Consider the following 24,496-nt stretch of genomic DNA (forward strand, 5'->3'; position numbering starts at 1 on the left):
GGAATCATATGTACAGAAGTGTATTTAACTTTTTTAAATTTCCTGGAACACATAAAAGTATTTTTAATGGAACAGGACCCCTAAACACAAGCCAATTATACAATCTGGTATACAGGCAAAGAAACAGAATACATGTACAGAAATTTAAAGAATCCTCAAGAGAAATTGTGAAAGATTCTTGCCTTATGTAATGACTTTTTACTCTAAACCCAAGTAAAAAGAGATTTCACTTAGTGTCCTATACCTTGTTGAATACTTAGATTCACAAAACCGCTGACAATAAAAGGTTTCTCTAAAAATATTAGCAGTTATATTATGGGTTACCATATGTTTTATTTTTTTAAGATACGGATTACCTTTGAATTTAGTATATCCATTTGTTTATGATAGAATCAAAAAAGGTAATGTAATTTAAATTCGATTGCCCAAGATTAGGATGGTTTATTAAATCACATATTACCCTCCTTTCCCCACCAATGGCCCATTAAAAGGACAGAAAAAAATTTAAGCCACAAAAATGCTGGAGAACAAGATAAAAAAAACAGATACTAGACAAGAAAGTTAGAGAAAATCTTTTAAGATAGAAAGCAGGTAGAACTCAACTATCAATTTAAAAACAGACTGGAATTAGTAACCCAAAACTCCAGAGATGAAAAGAGATCTTTCCCAAGGAGTCTTCTGAGTCCAACCAATATAGCAAGAATAGACCCTGAAAAGAATATCAGTTTAAGTTATTTTATAATTGCATTCCAAATAGCTGGGTCTTCAACATTCCAGACTCTCAATAACTCTTGGCCCCAGACTATAATCTAGACCCATGATCCTTAAACTTTAGGTTGCATCAGAATTACTGGGAAGGCTTATGATTTTTTAAATCAGATTGCTAGGATCCATTCACAGCCTAATTCAGCAGGTCTAAGGTGGAGATCAAGATTCTGTGTATCTAACAAGTTCCTAGGTGATGCTGCTGACCCAGGGACCACACTTTGAACTAATCTAAAGCAAAGTGCTAAAGAAAGTAGACCACCTTCTACAGAAAAGTCCTACTATGAGTATAGAGGTCAAAAAGATAAGCACAGGGCGCGTGGGTGGCTCAGATGGTTAAGCGTCTGCCTTTGGCTCAGGTCATGATCCCAAGGTCCTGGGATCGAGTCCCGCATCGTGCTCCCTGCTCAGTGAGGAGCCTGCTTCTCCCTCTGCCTCTCTCTCTCTCTTATGAATAAATAAATAAAAATCTTAAAAAAAAAAAAAAGATAAGTACAGAGTTTAAGGTAATTCTTAACCTCTGTTAACTCTACTCAAGGCTCAATTACATGAAAGCAGCAAAACTCAGAGTAAATTACCTTCCTTACTTTGGCAACTGTGGTCATTCCACATCTGTATGCCTTCTCTATGTCCCTGTATCCCCAATTAGAGTAGCCTGCCTTCGGACCCACTTCCCTGCTCATCACACAAAGCCCTATAATCAGCTGTACAGACTGGGGGAACTAGTGCTATTAACTCTAGAGGTCACCCATGCCACCTAACTCTAATAATCACCTCTGTTCACAGCCAAACTTCCATAAACATGAACAATCAAGGATCACAATATATTTCAGCAAAATCAATACTTTGAAAGCTGTGTTTTGAGTCAACTAAGAGAAAGGATTAAAATCTTAACTATCATTATAGAAAATATAAGTATCACAAAACTAATCAATGTAAAAAATATAATTAATAAAAATGGCTAAGGAGGGGCATCCAACTCTTGATTTTGGCTCAGGTCATTATCTCAGGGTTCTGAGATCAAGCCTTGAGACAGGTTCCATGCTCAGCCCGTCTGCTTGCGATTCTCTCTCTCTCTCTCTCTGCCCCCCACTCACCCACTCGCATGTGTGCAGACTCTAAATGAAGGAACGAACGAATGAATGAATGAATAAATGAATAAATAAATAAATAAATAAAATCTTTAAAAAAAATGCTAAGGATAAGGAGTACAAGCTTTCATACTAATAACAGTGCTATTCAAAGTGCCAGGGCACAATGAGATTAAGTAAAGAAAGAGAGTACTTAGAAACTTTTATAAAAATTTGACATTTATGAGTAGAAACCTAGTAATAATCTAATTGTTAGACTAACCTGAATCTAATAATTAAAAATGTAGGCTTTTACTTTGTGTCTTTATTCATTTCTGGTAACTCTAGTAATTCACTTTTAGTTGTCAGTAGTTTAGTAATCCGTATTTTATGTAAGTATCAATCCAAAAAATTTAAAAAAAGAAAACTGAAGGCACTGTAGTTTGAGACATACTATAAGAAAAAGTCAACAAATACTACCTACTAGTTAATAAATCAAGAAACAAGAACTAGACGAAGTAAAAAAAAAAAAAACAAAAAAAACCAACAAACTGCTCAAAATTATTCCCCTCTGCCACTGGACTTCGGGGTTGTAGAAGTAATTGTATTATAGCAATTCTCATTCTGTATTATATCTGTGGGTCACTGTGTCTATTTCCCCTATAGTTTGTGAACTTCTCAGGAGCACAACTAGTAATTTTATCCTCCACGTATACTGAACTGCCAACCATGTACTGAAGTAAAGCAAAATCAAAAACCTTAGCTGAATAAACACAATATTTTTAAAAATCATTAAAAACAAAACAAAAATGTAGTTTTGACGGCTACATTGAGAGGCAATATAATATACCATGAGCCCTGGCATTAGCCTGGGTTCTTATTTTGTCTTTGTCACTTATTAGCTATGTGGACTAAGCTTTAGATTCCTTATCTTTAAAACAGACTATCTATCCTGACAGGGTCAGTATGAGAACTGAATGAGATAAGCACGAAGAAGGCTTATTAGCACAGTGCTTAGCACAGAAGTAATCCATGTTACCCATTATTTTTCTCTAAAACTTAAAACCTGAGGGGTAATTACAAAACTAATTTTACTTACAGATAATCCATTTTTCCATTGCATCCAAAGAGAGATATTCACAAGGCATCTTAAAAAGAGAAGATACAAATTTGTGATTAAAAGAAATTCTAAAAAACAAATCCTGTACTGAGTCACTCTCTTTCTTTCTCCTAAAAATTCTTACTACTCAATTCATGACTCAAATACCACCATGACGTATTTGAAAAGTTGGATAAAAGTTTTATAATTTATACTTAAATGTGCAGTCCATAAAGGAAAATGAGAGCTGGGCCCCTTTCACATTTACACTCCCTGAAACCTCCCTTAAAACAATATTTTGCCAAATTGTCTTCAATCTGGTAAATGATAAATTTCCAAAAGTCTATTCCAAATTTCCCAAGTCCATTTCAGAGTTTGTAATATTCCAAAGGATAATATTTTAATCAAGTTAAAAACGACTTATGTACATGGATGCTCACTGTCTCACCCAAATCAGTAATTATGTGTGTATATTCTCCATATATAGAACATCTATGTTCATACACACAGAGAAAAGATTGAAAATACAGTCGACCCTTGAACAAGATGAGGGTAAAGGACTGCCAACCCCTTCTCCCCGTGTAGTTGAAAAGTCACTAAAAACTTCTGACTCTTAAAAACTTAACTGCTGGGGCGCCTGGGTGGCTCAGTCGTTAAGCATCTGCCTTCGGCTCAGGTCATGATCCCAGGGTCCTGGGATCGAGCCCCGCATTGGGCTCCCTACTCCGCGGGAAGCCTGCTTCTCCCTCTCCCACTCCCCCTGCTTGTGTTCCCTCTCTCACTGTGTCTCTCTCTGTCAAATAAATAAATAAATAATTAAAAAAAAAAAAAAAAAAACTTAACTGCTAAAAGCCTATTAACCAGAAGCCTTACCAATGACATAAAGTCAATTAATACATATTTTGTATGTTATACATATTATATAATATAAGCTAGAGAAAAGAAAATGTTATTAAGAAAATCTTTTTTTTTTTTAAAGATTTCATTTATTTATTTGACAGAGAGACAGAAGAGCACAAGCAGAGGGAATGGCAGAGGGAGAGGGAGAAGCAGGCTCTGCACTGAGCAGGGAGCCCGATGCGGGACTTGATCCCAGGACCCTGGGATCATGACCTGAGCCGAAGGCAGACGCTTAACCATCTGAGCCACCCAGGCGCCCCTATTAAGAAAATCTTAAGGAACAGAAAATACATTTACAAAAACAATCCAGGTGTAAGTGGACCTGCACAGTTCAAACCTGTGTTGTTCAAGGGTCCACTGTGTGAAAGAACATAATAATGATTTTCTCTAGTCGGTGAAGATTGAGGTGATTTTTGTTTTCTTCTTTAAAATTTTATGCATTTTCCAAATTTTCTACTATAACAGAAAACAAACATTTAAATTTTAAAAGAAAATACTTACACTAATTTTATTAACTCAGCATCAGAATTTAGAAATAAGCTCAACAGTATAACTTACTGAGCATTTTACAATAAATTTCACTGACAGGCTAATACTAATTAGAAGAAAAACTGCAACAACACTGCCTAACTGGTATTTTTAAAAAATCAACTTCACTATTTTCATTCAAAAAGTGAAAAACAGAACCATACGGTGTCAGACTGTGCAGGATTAAGCATTGTACTAGGTGCACTGATGAGACTCAATAGTTGGGCATTTCTCCACTGGTCAGCTGAAAGATTCCTTCGAGGATACACCATCTGAAGAGAAATCAGTGCATCTGAAAGAGACTAATTAAAATAGGAAAAAAGGAAGTTGAGGAATAAAATTTTTTTTCCTTTTCCATTTAAATTTCAGCTATAACTGCTGTGTGTTTCTAACCGTATCATCCTAAAACAACAAAACGTAATTACAACTATGCTCCATATAATATCTGAGGTGGGTCTGGCTATCTCAAGTTTATTTTTAATTTCATTAAAGCAACATAGATTCTGCATTCCTGGGCAAGAGCTTAGCTCAGGAAATCACGTTACATCCTTGGAAGTTAAAATGTTTGGCAATCTTGGGATCTTTATTTCAAAAGGGGTAGGAAGCCTAGTGTCATTCTTTTGTACTCTGACAGTTCTCACTGAAATAACAGAATGTTAGGGTTATATGATTAAGTGTTAATAGAACTCAACATATTTCGTATTTCTCCAAAGAAGGCCTTATAAAAAAATGTACTCTATCTTAATAAATTACTTAACTTCTATTTGCCATTTGGTCTGTTAATTACAGCTTTATCATCAAGGTATTTAATGTTTCTTCTCATCTGCTTCTTGTTTGCTTTTAACTGGGCTTTGGTACTCATCTCTGCTTCCTAAAATTTCTGTACAAGAATGATGATTTTTTTTAAAGATTTTATTTATTTATTTGAGAGAGAGAGCCAGAGAGCACAAGGTGGGGAATGGCAGAGAGAAAAGGAGAAGCAGGCTCCCCGCTGAGCAGGGAGCCTGATGCAGGGCTCAATCCCCCAACCCTGGGATCAACCTGAGCTGATGGCAGACACTTAACCGACTGAGCCACCCAGGTGCCCCTAAGAGTGATTCTTTAATCTGACTGCTACCATGGGATTTGTTCAGAAAACAGAAAGCAAGGTTCTACCTAAAACTTAGTGAACCAGAACCTCTGGGAATAGACCCCAGAAATCTGTATTTTTATTATACTCTACCAAGTGATTATGAATATATTTTTTAAATTAAATTAATTTTAACAAATCCTAGCAAATACAGGATAGACTTTCTACCAAAACGTGGGATATTGGGGCACCTAGGTGGCTCAGTCAGTTAAGCATCTGACTTGATTTCAGCTCAGGTCACGATCTCAGGGCCGTGGGATAGAGGCCTCTGTTGGGCTCCACACTCAGCGCAGAGTCGGCTTGAGATTTTCTCTCTCCCTCTGCCCCTCCCCCCATTCACACTCAACAGAAAGAAAGAAAGACAGACTTAAAAAAAAACTGGGATATCACAGAACATCAGAAAAATCATGATTAGGAAATAGTCTAATCCAAATGGACAAATCTCCTCAAGCAATTTAATAGTCTAGTATATGCGAATGATTATGGAGAACTTAAAAAGAGATCCAACAGCCTTTAAGGAAATTTTCATCACCTAGGTGGGAAAAGAAACAAATTTGAAGTGGGTAAATAAAAACAAGGCCATCCATGATTGGCAAAAAATCAGGAAAGGATCCACAGAGAAAACAAGGAAGGAGTAGGGAAGACAGTTCTAAGTGAGGAAAAAGCACTACCAAAATCAGAGACAGATGGCTATGATATGCTCAGCACTCTGAGGAATCCTGACACTTCCATCTACAATGCTGATTTTTACTTCAAAAATGATGCCATCCACTAGCGTCTTTCTAACTAAAGATCCAACTAACTTCAAAACATTAAACCTATATAAATTTGTGGGATAATACAGCTTTGCAAAAAATTAAACTGCAAACACATCTTCTGTAAATGCATCTTCAGAATTTTCACAGGAGTAAGAAAACTGAAGGAAAATTCTTGGCATTAACAGATTTATACAAAATAGTGTATTATTAAAATGTCTAACTCTTATCATTCAAAGAGAATGAACCAAGATTCTGAAATCTTGGGCTTTAGCTCTGGTTTTGCCACTATTACTGCCAAATGACTAATTGTGTCACTTCTCCAGCCCTCAATTTCCTTATCTATAATGAGGATGTATGAGATACCTACACATTTTCTTGTTGTGCTTAGGAACATTTGAAGCAGCCTACTGCAGAGACGCCATATGGCAAGACTCCTTTGAACCAAAACTGTTTCATTAAGAACTATTTTTTTAATATATTGTAAAAGATAGACATTCCAAATTATTTTCACAAAACTCTTATTTTTTCTCATTAAGAGGCTTTATTAGTAATATAGCGAAAATGTATCAGGTAGGGGGGAGAACAAAGAAAAAGAAAATAAAAAAAAATAAAATAAAATGTATCAAATACTATGTATCCAAATACTTTTTATGAAGTAACTCATTTAATCATCCTAACAACCATATGCAGTAGGTACTATTATGCCATTTTTACAGATAAGAAAACAGATACTATGAAGTTGATTAAGTAACTTGCCCAATATTACATACTTAGTAATTGGCAGAGTTAGGATTAGAACCCAGGTAGTCTGGTATCAGAGTAAACATTCTCAAATACTAAATTTCACTACCTCTATACCCTATACCAAATCTAAAAACTATAATGAATGATCCCTGAGTCTCCAAATACTATTTGGAATCTAACTAATATGAGTTCTCTGGTTCACAACTGGATAAAACCATACATAGCTATTATTCATATCCCATTATAATGTTTTTCATAAAAGAAGTTTATCACTCTATTTACCCTTATGCCTTTTCATATGCCTATTTATTTATTTAATTTTTTTTTAGAGAGCAGGCAAGAGTGAGGGGAAAAGAGAATCTTAAGCAAGCACCACATGGGCTCAGCATGGAGCCCAACACAGGGCTCCATCTCCTGACCCTGTATCTCACATGCCTGCTACTGCATCTAAAAACCAGGTCTTACCTTGCTGTGGGGTACAAATTCTTCCATCATCTTCTTTAAAGGGTTTTCATAATCCACAATCATCTGACCAAGGCGTGGGTATTCTCGGTCACTTAAAACAGACATATCAAATTTCAGTGAGGTGTTAGCCATCAAACTGAGAATTTCACAAAGATCTGTATAATGCAGGTCTACCTTGCTCCATGGGTCATTTCATGAGCATAGTTGTATAATCCAATGATTGCCTTCCTTTCTTCAATTCGAGACAGCAGTATCATTAGTGTTGTATAGGTTATGATCAAATCTAAGTAGTTCTTTGTTAAATCAAAGTTTACAGTCTAGAAAACAAAAATCAAGTTTAACTCCTTATTTTGCAAAGTTTTAAACACACACACACACACACACACACACACACACACACAAATCTTCATGGCAGCTACTGAAAACCAGTAATTTTCTATAGTTATTTATTTTATCCCCATTTCTTTTTTTTTTTATTAAAGATTTTATTTATTTATTTGACGGAGAGAGAGAGACAGCGAGAGAGGGAACACAAGCAGGGGGAGCAGCAGAGGGAGAAGCAGGCTTCCCACTGAGCAGGGAGCCGATGCGGGGCTCGATCCCAGGACCCCGGCATCATGACCCGAGCCGAAGGCAGACGCTTAACAACTGAGCCACCCAGGCACCCCCATCCTTATTTCTAAGATTCTAATTCCTTCAACCAAAAATACACCTAAAATTTGGAAGTTATAGGTAACAGTTTTGTGTTGGTGACACAATTTTATGGATGAAAAAAAAGTTTGTTATTGCCTTAACTGATGACAGTTTAAAAGGATAAACAAAACCAGAATAAGAAGGAATATGGAGCCTAAGCAAGAAAAAAGAATATTAAATAAATAATAAAATTCACTGAATAAGTAAATTGTCAATAGAGACATTTTTTACTTTGACTTCCTGTATCTAGAAATTGTCTTACCTAAGAAAGATTCCATCAAGTATGTCTTTCACAGAGAAAAATATTATTCACTTAACTTTTTTTAATTGGGCCTCCTAAAATAAAATACTAAACTTTACTATTTCCCAATATGTGCAAGACTTATACCCAGTGACAAACAAGTAAAAATAGAGAATACATGATAACTCCTTACCTTAAAAAAGTGCTACAAAATAAGCCAATGTAACAATGCTAAAATTTCACACACTAGTCACATAATTTTTTTCTGAAGAAAAATATTCAGTCCCCTTAGTTCTATTAGAAAATCAGAAGAGAATCAGACATTTTTCTGAAAATAATACTTACAATATCAAAGAAGACTTGGCAAACATCAATAGTATTCAGCAATTCACAAACATGGTCCTGAAAATAAAGTTTATTTTAATCTTTTATCTATATAAATAATACTAAATCTAGAAAACATACACAAATTTAAATCTTAGTTCTAGAAGAATTCAAATTTTATTATCTACAAATGATAAAGAAATTTATACAATTAACAAACATCACTGTATGTTAAATACTACATATTAAAATACATTACCTTAAATTCCATAACATCTACAAATGTGAAGTAGTATAATGCCAGATTTTTCAGAATCTCTGATTTTTCTTTCTGTAGCTGTGCAAGCTGTTGCTGTAAAAACAAATTTAGAATGCATTGTTCATTCAGAATAAAGATATTTAATTTTACTACAAACTATCTTCTTTTATGATTGCTATATGGAAGCACAAGCTCTTAGAACAATATCTTTAGATGATTAAGGCTTTTTTAAAAAACCAAAATACTTGAGACAGCAACTGCTAACAGTGATCAGCAACTGACAGTGTGAGGCTATAAAACCAATCAAAGCAGATTAGTATCAAACTGCACTACTATTAAGGAAAGTTGGAAAATGTTAGGAAAAAATATCAAATGAACTCTTTAAAAAAATTAAAAACAACTCATGAGCATGATCACATTACTAGAAGTGAGAGGAAAAAAAAGATGAAAAACACTGTAACTTACACTACAAAAAAACAATATGCTTTATAAATTTGGAACTTACCAAAAAGAACATCCAGGCAAAGCCACGTTACGCATGCAAAATAAAATGTAGATACAAACATAAAATACAGTAACGGTTCCCTGACCAAATCCACAAAACACAATAATACATTAAACAAAAGCAAAAAACCACAACAACAGAAAAAGAAATGAGAAAGAAGCAAAACTAGGGTTAAGACACTGGTAAACATGAAAGAGGGAAATGTGAATACAAAAGATAAATATTATTCAATCAACTGTATTATTAGATTTACAAAAGTCCTAAGTTTTCTTTTTAAAACTATCAATATAAGTTCCAAAAGAATCCAGCCATATTTAATGCCCTGTGTATCATAAGACTGACAGAATTCCAATAAACTTTTCAGAACTTTTGATACTGAGTGTAGTCTACAGAACAGCAACTCCACATCATTTAGGAGCTTATTAGAATAGCAGATTCTCAGGCCCATACAAGATCTAATAAAATACCCAGGTGATCTGAATCTACATTAAATGTCTGAGAATCACTTATCTAGAATATGAGCAAACTAGAAAATACGGGAAAGTGGCTTGAAATAACAAACTTGCTACCAAATCCACACAATTTTGAAGCTCTCACGCAGTTCTTACTTATACAGGAAGGTTGGGGGGAAGATGCCTCTCTACATAACTGTACTGAACACCATTATGATAAGCCAGAAAATTTAGAGCAGTGAGTATAACATCAAGGGAAGATTAAAAAGAAAAAAAACACAAAACTGTAACAAGACTATTTAAAACTGCAAGCACAGCAGTCTGGTAGACCCAGCTAATACAGGGTAAACTACCCTAAAGACTTCAGTCCCTGAAGACATTTAAAGAATTTTGTCTAGAAAACATGTGTAAATGAAGTACCTCATTACTTCCTCTAAATGCCAGACATATTAAAGTGTATACTTACAGTGATGTATAACTGTTTTTAGCTTTATCTACAATAGTAACTGACTTTATTTTGAAGAATATATCTGTTTCAAAACAATTCCATGTTCATATGCACATTTTTAATCAAATCATTACCACTCATAACATCAAGCAGATACTTATTTAAAAGTGATTCTATTTCCAGGGTGTGGCAGATGGTCAAAATGGGTGAAGGGGAGTGGGAGGCACATGCTTCCAGTGATGGAATGAGTAAGTCATGAGAATAAAAGGTATAGCACAGGGTGTTGTAATAGCACTGTATTGTGACAGATGGTAGCTACCCTTGTGGTAAGCACAGTATTAACATATAAACTTCTAGAATCACTATGTCATACACCCTGAAACTAATGTAACACTGTGTGTCAACTATACTTCAATTAAAAATAAATAATGTTTAAAAGGTTCTATTTCCTCAGATTATTCTACCTTTACCTTGTTCAACATTAAACATTTATGATTAATGTCTTAGTCCTTTTTCTTGCTTTTCAGTCCTTTAAATTTGAGTTTTGAAACATAATAGGTGAAAGACTCATTAAGATAAGCAAGAATATAATTCAGTTGCTACTGGGCTTAATTATTAATAGTACCTCTTTCAGCATCCTAATTTGGACAAAAAAAGACAGTCACCATCTCATTATGGCTTTAATGATCTTTTGTACAAACCTCATTTTACATATTGAGAACCTAATGCACACAGAATGTAAAAGAACTGTTCCAAAGTTATGTAACTCCTTCATGGCAGGGTCAGGATTGGAAATCTCATTTCCTTACTCCTAATAAAGTGCTCTTTCTACCATTCTGCATGCCCATCAATTTCCCTTTTTAATAATAAGATCTCATTGTGGTCTAAATTTCTCATTCAATTTTATTTCCCCAAACCATATGTAAGTAGCTTCTACAATGACTAAAAGAAATTCACTCAACTAATGAATGTCTGAATTCAAAACATCAAGGTTTCAAGGCCTTACACAATTTGGTCCTAAATTTAATTTACCTTTCCAATCTAAAATTTCCCCTACATTCATTCACACACAGTAGCCAAAACAAACTATTCACTATTTTCTATACATAGCTCATGTTTTCATTATTGTTTCCTCTACTGAGATGTCCAAATCCCACTACTCCCAAATCACTTAGTTTAAATGTTAACCTATTTTCAAGAAACCATCCCTGGGGGCACCTGGGTGGCTCAGTCAGTTAAACGTCCAATTCTTGATTTAGGTTCAGGTCATGTGGGATCGAGCCCCACGACGGGCTCCACACTCAAGGCAGAGTTTGCTCCAGATTCTCTCTCTCTGCTGCTCACACTCACTCTCTCTCTCAAATAAATAAATAAATAAAATCTAAAAAAAAAAAAAAAACCATCCCTGATTAAACTTCTTCCCTGAATGCAAACATCTCCATCCTCTAAATGTGTATAATTTCTAATAATACCATTTTCTACCTTGTATCACAGCTATCTCCAACACTGTAAGACAGCGTACGAAACTCATTTCTTCAATCTCCACAACCCATATCATATAGCTCTGCACATAAGAAAGTATCCAATATAAACATCTAACAGAGGAGTGATTTTGACAAATTAAAAGGCCTTTATATGTCAATGACAGATGACAGATTTGGGTAGTTTTGTTAGAAAGCCTACCTCTTATTGCACACCCATGACTAAATGACTTCACCTCTCAGAGCCTAATACCCTCATCATGAGCCAAAATAATGTACATAAGAACATCTGATAGTGCCTGACACCCAGAAACTACCCATTAAATATTAGGTAAGTAACAAAGGAGGCTCACAGACCACTTTTTCCAAAACAAGGAAAAATAAGGCTATTTTAAATAATCCCAATACTACTTATAGTACTTCTAGTAAGAGTTAATATTAAGTGAGCATGCACTCCTTGCCAGATACTGTTCCAAATATTCTACAAGTATCTCACTCAATCATCTCAATTATGTTCCCTATTTAATGAAAATAAATTCCATAAAGCTATGCATTAAAGAGTTCAATTATAACAAAGAACAAAAGTGTCTACAACTTTCAGAATTCAACCACAAAAAATGCTACCATTTAGTTCTTAAAGTGAAAGAGAGTAGATACTACTAAAAAGTACTTAATTTTAGGTTCAACTTCCAAAACAAAGTTTTCTTAAGTCATCACCTCACTGTTTTACAGCAAACAAAAAGCAGGGAATAGTTTAAGAACATAAATTAGTAATAAATTGTTTGATGTTACAGAACAGAACATTAGAAAAGTACAATTTTGAGAAGAATTCATTCTATTCATTAATACTTTCAAAAGCATATCATAGATACACAGATTAACTATATACATTAGCAAAAAATATCTGTACAATGCTTTCATTAAAATTTCAAACTATGAATCATTATTCTTAACATTAAAGTAAAATATGTAAAAACTGAAAATAAACAAGATAAAGATTAGCTATGCAGATCATAAAACAAGACTGTATCTTTGCAATGAAAAATCTTGGTAATTAATCTTTGTCAAATTAAGAAGCATTTTCCATACAAAGTAAGTATCTAAAAAATTGATGAAATGTAGTATTTACTAGTTTTCATTCTTTCAAAGAAAAATTACTGACAACTTAAAATAAGGAACCAATGCCTAAGACAGCAACTCACTGATTTTCAACACAAAGAAATGTGGCTATAGTTCTTTATTCACCTATTTCAATTATTACCTTCTTTCATTAACAAAGTTGCTTATGCACAATATTTTTCTTGGTCTAAATTATGCTAGTAGTTTGTTCCTCTTAAAAAACAACCGAGTACAGGGCGCCTGGGTGGCTCAGTTGGTTAAGCAACTGCCTTAGGCTCAGGTCATGATCCTGGAGTCCCAGGATCGAGTCCCACATCGGGATCCCTGCTTCTCCCTCTGACCCTCCCCCTGCTCATGCTCTCTCTCTGTCTCATTCTTTCACTCTCATATAAATAAATAAATCTTTAAAAAAAAAAAAATCCAAGTACAGAAGTTTGGTCTCAGGGAAAGCTTTGTGTATTTTCTTAGTATGATATTCTAAACCAGGCTTTTAAAAATACAAGTCCCAAGAAGCTATCTGGATAAACCTCTTGAACTGTCAGCTACCAGCCTCATCAACTCTCACCTAGATCACTACACTAGCCTCCAAACTGGACTCCATACTTCATCTCTTGCCTCTTCAGTCTTCTCCACATAGAAGCAGGAGAGTGAGAATTTTAAAGTAACACACTACCAAAAAAACTGATTCCAATAATGGTTATGCAAGATATTAATACTGGATAAAGAGTATACGGGAACTCTCTGCACTATCTCTGCAAATTTTTTAAGTCTAATATTATTTCAAAATAAAAGGCTTTTTAAAAATTCCAGTGGTTTCCCATCACACTTAAAATAAAATACAAAGTCCCTACCAGTGCCTCAGAATAAAATTTAAACAGGACACCTGCCTATCTTTAAGACCTCATCTCCTATCATACTCCTCTAGCCTCACTCTGTAAGCTGTCATACTGGTCTTCCTGCTCAGTTAATCAAATTCACCAAGCTTGGCCCTACTTCAGAGCCTTTGCACTTGCTCTTTCTCAAGTCTGGGATGCTCTTTGCCACTTCTTTGCATAGCTCACTCCCACATTTCTCTTTAGAGAAGCCATTGTTAGGCATTCTTCTCTAAAACAGTCTCCTTCCTCATTACTCTCTAACTCCTTATCCTGCTTTTTATTTCTTCCTACCACTTATCTCCAAATCAAAGTATGTATTTATTTCTGTTAATTGTTCGTTGTCTAAAATCTCAACTTGAGGGACGCCTGGGTGGTTCAGTCGTTAAGCGTCTGCCTTCGGCTCAGGTCATGATCCCAGGATCCTGGGATCGAGCCCCGCATCGGGCTCCTTGCTCTGAGGGAAGCCTGCTTCTCCCTCTCCCACTCCCCCTGCTTGTGTTCCCTCTCTTGCTGTGTCTCTCTCTGTCAAATAAATAAATAAAATCTTTTTTAAAAATAATAAATAAATAAAAAATAAATAAAATCTCAACTTGAACTTAAATCCATGAGAGCAAGGACATTTGTATCATTCTCTGCTGTATCTCCAGCATTGAGAACACTAGCACATAGATGGGCAATCAATCAATCCACCAATCAATTACTTATCCTCAACATTCTCAACATAAAAATATTAAGTCAATTTTCAAACTGCACTGCTGATTGTAAATGAATGCTGTATCAGGCATCAACTCTTGTCTCAAATGAGTTTACGTATCCTAACACAGAATGGTGATTTAATCCCTTGAACAAATCCCCAAAGTTGGGCAAAATACTTCATTATGTCTTTCCAGGATAAGAAAGCATAAAAGAAGGAAATGTGAAATATCTAAAGAGAATGACATATTCTATCCAATATAAGCAAATCTCTTAAGATTACCTGAAAATCCAAATTCACACAAAGAATACACATTTTTTAAAAGGTTCATAGGATTTTGTAGGATTCTCCTTTTATCATATACAAAATGATTCTATTGATAGTCAATATTTCAGAAATGCATTTTTCTGAGCAAAGAGTAAATAAATTTTAGGGAAAGTAAATGATAACTAATCCTTCCCACTCTATCCTGCCCACCCCCTGCACTTGCTCTCTCTCTCTAAATGAATAAATAAAATCTTAAAAAAATACATACTAACACAGTTGTGCAGCCATCACTCCCATCTATCTCCAGAACTTTTTTCTATTTCCCAATCCAGGTATATTTTTATGCTCACTTTCCAGATACAGAAATAGACCATAAAAGGGTAAAATGCCAATACAGGTCAATCAAATTTGAAAGCTCAAAACACCTCTTCAATATACACTGCCCTTAAGTGTCATGGGTGAAGAAGCCTCAGATATCATATCATGTGGAAAGAAGAAACTCAGCATCTTGCTAAGCCCAGCTAGGCCCATCCCCCAGCCAACCCACTTGCTAAATGCACCTGTGATGTAAGGCTGGTGAGACAAGCACAAGAACTGCCCTGTCTACCCACAGAATGATAAAAAATAAGTTGTTGTTTTAAGCTCAGTAAGATTTGGGGTGGTCTGTTATGTAGCAATAGGTAAATTAAAACAATATTTTACCACCTCAGTGCATTAACTTGCATCAGAAAAAATTCTGAAAGTTTAAGATTTCTGGTTACAAGATGGTCAAATTAATGCAAACTGATGAAACTACTGTAATTTTATCATTAGTACTAGAAAAATCACTAATTACAGGTCCTAGTATAGTGTGGTTGGTCAGGCATAACAGGTTTATATAAAAGACAGCACACTGTATTAATAATATAATTTACTTCATATAATGGCATCATTTTCCAATGTAAATAAAAATATAAATGAAGCTAGTTCCTTTACATTCAATTTTAATAATTAATTTTTATAAATTTTTCTAATAATATGTGATTACCTTGCTTTCATAACCTGGGGACACAGAAATAAATCAAGCTTTTCTTCTTACTGATTAGATGTCATCACTGTAATCAATAATTATACCAAGCTATTCATGTCAAGATGGCCTCAGGTGCTACTGACATATACAAGATAATAAGCCAACATTAAACAGTCCTTGTTGGCTATACTTTTTACTTTTTAAAGTTTCAATTTCTCTTCCTGTCAATTATCATTTGCTCCTGATGAGAGTACCTTTAATGTACAGTGCGTTAGAAAAGAGACTTGTTACAATTTTGCCTAAGTAAACTCAACAAGCTTGACACAGTGAGAACCAAAAAAGCTTATTTCTGAATAAACTTCATTTTTTCTAAAATACCACTTCTAGCTGCTCAAAATTGTTTTCCTAGCTTTACTGTGCTACAATTTACCTACCATAAAATTCATCCATGATAAATGAACAATTAAATAATTTGTGTAAATTTAGAGTTGTGCAACCACCAACCTTATTACTTTAGATTTCCATTATCGCAAAAAGTTCTCTTGTGCCTACTTAGTTAACCTCACTCTTACCCCCACTATCCCCAGCACCAAGTGCTACTGATCTACTGTCTCAACAAATTTGCTTTTTCTAGACATTTCTTATAAAATAGAATCATACAATATGTAGCTTTTTCCATCCGGCTTCTTTCACTTAACCTAAATGTTTTTGGAGTTCATTGATACTACAACATGTATCAGAAGTGTGTTCCCTTTAATTTCGGAACAGTATCCCATTAAATGGATATACCACATTTTGTTTATTTATTCATCAACTGCTGGACATTTGAACTGTTTCCAGTTCTAGGCTATTATGAATAATGAATGCTGCTATAAACATATCTATATGTGGATGCGTACTTTCTTTTTCTTGGGAAGATTTTTTTTTTTAAGATTTTATTTATTTATTTGAGAGAGCAAGCATGAAACAGGGAGAGGGAGAAGCAGACTCCCTGCTGATCAGGGGGCGCAGCCTGGGGCTCAATCCCAGGACCCTGAGATCATGACCTGAGCTGAAGGTTCAGCTTAACTGACTGAGCCACCCAGGAGCCCCTCTTGAAAAGATTCTTAAAGGTGGAATTGCTTCCTTCCTAGTTCTCAGAGGTAATTCAAAGAGGCAAGTGATATGAAAAGTAACCTCTAGGAAAGTGAAGAGTTACTGTAATAATATATTATTCATTTAGTCAACAAATATCCCAACCTATTAAATTATCAGGCATCATGAGGGGAGCTGGGGATAAAACTATGAATAAAATGATAGCCCTCTAAATGAGTATATAATCTAGTAAGGGTATGTAGATACACAGGTAACTCTCACCTTTTTTTAGGTAAATATCCAGTTTTAGAAGCTGGTTACACCAAAATTAACTTCTAGGTACAAGGTGCCTGGTGAAAAACTATAATGCTTAATTTAACAAGACAAAGACCCTCACCAACTAGCAATTACATGAAAGAGGTTTAAACACACACACACACACACACACACACACACACACACACACACACACACACACACACACAGTTTGAGAAAGACCACAATAAGAATGGTAGGAGTTTCTAAGGGTAGGGAAGACGGTGAAAAAGATGGGGGAAGTTAAAGGAGATCCTAAAATAGAGAAGGCTCCCAGGAATTATTTTTCTTACATACTGACAGAGAGTGGTGGCTCATGTTAAATTTCCTCAATTCACAGGCCTGTAAACAGGAATAACGTTTATGCTTAAACTGTCTTGGCTTCTTTCTGGCCTTTTTGTTTATCTGTTGTTCTTGGGAGATTTGGAGACAAGGTAAAATGGCATCAATGGAAGTATAACTCCCACTTAATACCTGTAATAGCCTCTTAATACCTATACATCTTCATCAATTCTTTGAACTCTGAGGCACCTCCTATCTATTTACCCTATCATCTTTTCACTCACCATCTCATGCCCAATTTCCTTTTTTATCCATCTTAAGACTGAATGGCCCATCATTGTATTACACCCTTGTCCCTTTCTTCCTCTATCATTATTGCCTGATAAAACCCACAGTGAGAGAAAGCATATATACATGCTGACTTGATCTCAACCCCAATTCATGATCATAAACCATAACTGAGTAGCAACATTACTCCATTTTCACTGCCAACTTTTACTGTCAATTCATTCTCCTACTCTCAATGATTATGCCACTCCTCCTCTCTCTTCAATAATTTCTCTTCAACTTCTCAGCTTCATGCTACCTATCTCAGCTCGATACTTATATATAGAATTGGCTACTCAAAATCTCCACTCAGATTTCTAGTAGGCCCTCAAATTTAACATATCTAATATTGAGCTGGTGAGTACTATCCCTTCTATACCCCCACCCCAAACCTGTTCCTCTTGTGTCCTCACCCAAGTAAATCTTGACATCTGTTCAAGCCAAAATCTTGGGGTATTCTCATTGTCTCATATACCCCGTATCAATGCATCAGCAAATTACTGTAGATTCTATCTTCAAAATACATTTCCAGAATCTGAACATTTCATGACCAGTCTTCAAAATAATTCAGAATCTGAACATTTCTCACCTCTACCATTCTAGCCCAAGTTACAATCAGCTCTCATCTCAATGACCATAAATTTCATCCTCAGAATGGCATTCCCTGGTCACCTTAAGTATCTCCCCACTATCACTCTGCTCTGTTCTTCTTCTTAGAACTCATCTCTACCTGGTATTACATTCATATTCTTTTCTGTCTATCTCTAGCCAACAGAATATAAGCTCTACAGGGGGCAGTATTTTGGTTTGTTTATTCACTGCCAGATCCCCTCTCACGTAACAGGACTTGGCTCACAGACAGCACTCAACAAACCTTTCAAGTAAGAGAATAAAGTAATAAGAGTAAGTGAATACAGTGAATAAGTGATAAATGGAGGGAACTATAAATGCAGCACATAACCTAATTGGAAGGGTTAAAAGAAAGCTTCTCTGAAATGGTGACATCTAAGGATAGACCCAAAAAACAAGTAGAAGTTAGCCTAGTGAAAGAATATGGGAGAAAGATATTTAGCCAGATAGTAAAAACAGCAATAAACAAAGGCCTAGAGGCAAAAGAAAGCATGGCCATTTGTGCCATGAAAAGTATAAACACACTCTCCCAAAATAAAATACTCCTTAAAAATAAGCAATTAAGGAGTGCCTGGGTGGCTCAGTTGGTTAAGCATCTGACCCTTGATTTCAGCTCAGGTCATGATCTCAGGGTCATGAGATCAAGTCCCCACGTGGGGCTCCACACTCAGTGTAGAGTCCACTTGAGATTCTCTCTCTCTCCCTCCCTCTGTCCCTCCCCCCACTCATGCACTTAAACTCTCTCTCAAATAAATAAAATCTTAAAAAATATATAAGCAATTAAATAAATTTTCCCATGTTCTACATTCTACCCAACACTAGACAGAGGACTAACACAGTATACTATCCTATTTATTTTTGGCCAAAGACCATTGGTATACATATTTAAAACACTTTTAGCCAAGATCACTGCTAGGAAGAATAAAGAAAAATAAGTGTTTTTGCAACATGTCTCATTTACTCCACTGTAGTTTCTTTTGTTGCCTTTCACTTTGGATCTTGGCAAATAACTTTTGATCTAACCAAAGGTAAGACCAGACCTGCCATGATAAACAGTAAAATACCATGCTAAGGGTACTCAAAGGGTACCAGGCTAAAAGTGGCTAGAGCCCCCTTTAAACAAATGACCAAGAAAATAAAAATTAAAAATCAACAAGTTATTAGGTATTGGTAACATCCTTTGTTATTATGTAGGGGATCATAATTACCATTGCAGTCACTAAAGGTAAGATATAACTTTAGGAATTTGAGGAAAATAGAAAGATGATTGCCAGTGCCAGGAATGTATCTCCTTGGGGGTTATGCTAGGGGCTATGCTATAAAACCCCAGTATAATGTCCATTGGCAGTCTCATTTGCAGGAAAACAGCATTAATGAGCTGAAGAGGTTATGATTACAGTTTAGTATAATTAGAATATACAGTATACAAGATTGTGATTTCAAAGCAGATGTGTTTTGGGATCATAAGAATCAACCCTGAAAATACAATGAAAGCTGAAAAATACATTCACACTCAAGCTCTGTACACAATTTCAAGGCATTCCCAAACTCTATGAAAACTCCATGTGAAAGCCCTGGTGGGACAACAAAGAGAAGATTTTCCAGGATGAAAGCTATGCAGCAGACATAAGCAAACTGTCCAGAGGGGAATTAGAAGACTGCAGGTTATAGGAGAGAGTGAGCGCCACAAAAAGAAAAAAAGAAAGCTTATAAAGATGATATGATTAGGACAGATAAATTTAAGAATTCTATCAAGGCATGTAACTGTAAGTCCAGAAAATCATGATGTACCTATGAAACAAATTTAACTATGAAATAATTCTGGAAGAAAGAATCCATTTCATTTTAATGCTACATATATTATATATATAAACATAAGTAAATATATGTAATATAAATTATTCTAAGTCCAGTGTGACAATGGAATGAAGCACTAAGCACTCAGGTCTTTACTAGTTTTTTGTTTGTCTTTTTTAAAGATTTTATTTATTTATTTGATAGAGAGGGGCACAGTGAGAGAGGGAACACAAGCAGGGGGAGTGGGTGAGGGAGAAGCAGGCTTCCTGCTGAGCAGGGAGCCCGATGTGGGGCTCGATCCCAGGACGCCGGGTCCAAGACCCGAGCCGAAGGCAGATGCTCAACGACTGAGCCATCCAGGCGCCCTCTTTACTAGTTTTTAATTTTTAGAATCAGCATATAATTCAATTTCAGAACATTTTATGATTTCAAAAACAAAAGAAAGCACTAACAATTTTGACAGCATTAAAGTTTAAATGACCAAGGGTGAGGCTATAAAAATAGAGAATTATATTATTTAAAGTTTAAAAAGGGAGTAGCCAATGATCCAAAAATATTAACAACAAAAAAAACTATTGAATATCAAGAAGAGAGGAGAGAGTAAGTAATGAGCAAGAAATTGAATGACCTAAATTCTTACCTTCTGTAGCAAAGAGTTTATAATAGACATTGTCTAACATTGGTAAATGAATTTATAAAAGAAAAAGAATAAGCATATTCCTTATAGAAGTTCCTTCTGAGAAATATGACCAGGGTGGGAAAGAGTGGAATAGGAGATATAACCACTTTTCATCCTAAATTCTTCTGAACTATTTGACTCATTACCATGCATTCATATTATTTTGGTAAAAATTAAAAGACAATTTAAACCAGTTTAGGTAGGTCATTAGTGCTAATGCAATTCCCTGCCAGTACTTGACTTATTTCAAATACTTTTCAAATATATCAAAGCATGGCTTACATGTATCTGCTAATCAGGGTTCATTCTTTTATTTACTCTGTTTATTCAAGCTAGAATTAAAGATTATTACATGTAGAAGAGATATTAAATGAATGTTGATGATACCTTTTTAAAAGAATAGACACTTTAGTTAGTTCTCACTGTTTTTCAATTTTGGCAAAGTTTAAGTGGTCAAGACCAAATATTTAAGTTTCCATTAGCGTATATATAGATCTAAAGAGAGACATATTGACTAATGACAAAATATACCATCAAAATACTGTTACAATGGGACGGCTGGGTGGCTCAGTCTGGTAAGTGTCTGCCTTCGGCTCAGGTTATGATCCCAGGGTCCTGGGATCGAGTCCCACATCAGGCCTTGCTCAGTGGGGAGCCCGTTTCTCCCTCTGCCTACTGCTCCCCTGCTTGTGCTCTCTCTCTCTGACAAATAAATAAAATCTTAAAAAAAAAAAAAGTAAAAAAAATACTGCTACATTATTTTATTATAAGATACTTCCTTTTAAAACCAAAGTATTATTTGTTGGCCTACTACATCCTAGTTAACAGGATTCAAAGATGAGTGCTTGGGCCAGGAAAACAGAGATGTGAGTTGCCACAGAGAAATAGATTAGTTTTGTTTTGTTTGGCCTCTTCTAGTGAGGAGGGAAGGGGGGTAGCAACAGGAGGAGAAACTGTAAAGAATGAAAAGCAGTGTTTGGATTATCATAGCATTTCTCCCAGCAGCAGATGCAGACCTGAAGGGGATAAATTCAAAACATTATTAAAACTGACAAGTATTAAAACTGATGAGCCCTAAATTAGAAACTTGACATTTTATAAAAGTCAAAGGGGTTTCTGAAAAGTCTAGTTTAGGTAACCAAGTGGAAGATAATGGCTCAAGACAGAAAACATAGAAGAAAAACAAAATGGAGGATAATCATGTGTTCAATACTAGATACAAAGTTTGCTATTTAACTTGTGCAGCTGTTCAAAAGGTAGCTGGAATTCAGATCTAGAACCCAGAAAACAGAAGAGAGTATATTACTTAGCTGAAGCCATGAAGTAAATGTTTTCATACATATATACTGCAGGGAGGGGGGGTGGAAAGGGTAGGAGGGCAGGAAGTCATTTAGAAATACCCAAATTTAAAAGGCAGCTAGAAGAATTCTTACTAGTGAAGTAGACCAAAAAGTCAGAGGTAATATAAGTAACTGCTTCCATTTTTCAAAAGCAATTTGTCACACAAATCTGTGAAGTACTTAGGAGATATTAAACTGATTCTTGAGAATTGATTGGTATTATCATCATTTTAGAGATAAGAACAAAGAGGCTGGGCGCCTGGGTGGCTCTGTCGTTAAGCGTCTGCCTTCGGCTCAGGTCATGATCCCAGGGTCCTGGGATCCAGCCCCACATTGGGCTCCCTCCTTGGCGGGAAGCCTGCTTCTCCATCTCCCACTCCCCCTGCTTGTGTTCCCTCTCTCGCTGTGTCTCTCTCTGTCAAATAAATAAATAAAATCTTAAAAAAAAAAAAAAAAAAAGAACAAAGAGGCTTTAAGATGTGAAATGACTTGGGGCGCCTGGGTAGCTCAATCGGTTAAGTGTCTGCCTTCAACTCAGGTCATGATCCCAGGGTTCCAGGATAGAGCCCCCACGTTGGACTCCCTGCTCAACAGGGAGTCTGCCTCTCCCTCTTCCCTCTCCCCCACCCCCAGCTTGTGCTCTCGCTTTCTCACTCACTCTCTGTCTCTCAAATAAGTAAAATCTTTAATAAAAAAAAAAAAAAAGGATGTGAAATGACTTTCCCCAAATCACTCAGCTAGAACTCAAATTCTGGTTTACTGGCTCCAAAGTCCATCCTCTTAACTACCACATCATAATGGAAACCATGACAAGACAACAAATGCCCTCTTAGAGATTAGCTAGAAACAAGTTTCCTTACCCTTTCCTTCTAACTAAACCACAGTGCATTTGTCAGGGCTTCCCTACCTCCATCCTCGATACCATCACCCCACTCCCAAAACACATTCATGTTTTTAAGAACCTGGGACTCCTATTCTTACTCCAGTTTAATCTCAGTATTATCATTAATGAGATGTATTTGTGTAGCTTCACTAAAAAGGATAGTTATTTTTTAGCTAATAACATAATGAAGTTAAAAAATTATTGCTAAGTTTGGGTTCTGACATAAATTTAAAACAATGATTGAATAAAGGAAATTTTATTCACTCATCAAACATTTATTTATTGCCTCTTATGTACCAAGCACTAGGGATAAAATGGTGTTTAAAAACAGATTCTAGGGGTTCCTGGGTGGCTCAGTTGGTTAAGTGTCGGCGTTCGGCTTAAGTCATGATCCCAGGTTCCTGGGATCAAGTCCGGCATCAGCCTACCTGTTTAGCGAGGAGCCTGCTTCTCCCTCTCCTTCTGCCGCTCCCCCTGCTTGTACTCTCTCACGCTCTCTCAAATAAATAAATAAAATCTTTTTTAAAAAAATTAAAAAAAAAACAGATTCTAAAGCTATGTCTCACAACCAACATTATTAGAGTTGCTTTATTTTTGTCTTTCCTTAAATGATGCTGTAAGCTACTTAAAAATTTTAATTTATTACATAAGTATCCTGTAATACTGTGTTCCTTAAGAGAGGAGATAAGTAATACCTATAACACAAAATATTCCTCTAAGTTTGAAAATTTAATTTTCTAATTATTTCAATAATTGCCTGTATCTCAGTCCAGAATCCCTGTACGATTCTTGTGGCACTCTCCTCACCAACAATGCCTTCATTCTTAGCGAATTAAGACCTAATTCAACATATACAGGACAGTAATTTATATCACTTTCCCATTAACTTGGGAATCAAATCCAAAATTTGACACTAAAATGTACAGTAAGTAGACAAATCTTATAATGACACCTTCATGTCAGATATTTTTACTGTTTTAAAAAACACAGAATAGCTTTTAAATGGAAATACCCAACATCAGAACAAAGGGGGGTAAATTAAAATATTTTAAATATTTCATAAGAAATGTTTTAACATACATACACCTGAACATTTCCTTAAAATGCCCCTTAGAATTTCTTGGACAAAACAATCTTTACCTGTTAAAAAAAATAAGAAGTTTCTACTATTTTCTTTATCCAGGAAAATAACAGATTTCCCTCTATACGCTCATAAGAAACTTACGGGGAACAAATTATACACCCATCTGGCAGTCACACTTTCAAAATACTAGAAGATATCAAGTTATAGATAAATTAGATAATCTCTCAGCTCAGAAATGCTTTCCTTAATCTAAAATTAAA

At 35.4% G+C, this 24,496-nt stretch overlaps 1 protein-coding gene across 5 annotated transcripts in view; it reads right to left on the reverse strand.

Moving 5' to 3' along the window:
* The window catches only part of NCKAP1 (NCK associated protein 1), a 102,713-nt gene that overhangs the window by 58,628 nt on the left and 19,589 nt on the right, over positions 1-24,496 (reverse strand). For 3 of the 5 annotated variants that reach the window (XM_036072861.2, XM_036072865.2, XM_036072859.2), the window contains 6 exons: positions 8,976-9,068; positions 8,738-8,794; positions 7,633-7,775; positions 7,459-7,549; positions 4,527-4,664; positions 2,935-2,983 (listed from right to left, as the gene is read on the reverse strand). In XM_036072861.2, the coding sequence (XP_035928754.1) occupies positions 2,935-2,983; positions 4,527-4,664; positions 7,459-7,549; positions 7,633-7,775; positions 8,738-8,794; positions 8,976-9,068 (571 nt within the window). The remainder of the gene's footprint in view (positions 1-2,934; positions 2,984-4,526; positions 4,665-7,458; positions 7,550-7,632; positions 7,776-8,737; positions 8,795-8,975; positions 9,069-24,496) is intronic. The other 2 variants (XM_036072864.2, XM_036072860.2) reach the window with 1 other exon arrangement.

The sequence above is a fragment of the Halichoerus grypus genome, chromosome 4 (assembly GCF_964656455.1).
Source record: "Halichoerus grypus chromosome 4, mHalGry1.hap1.1, whole genome shotgun sequence".
Classification (NCBI taxonomy): Eukaryota; Metazoa; Chordata; class Mammalia; order Carnivora; family Phocidae; genus Halichoerus; species Halichoerus grypus.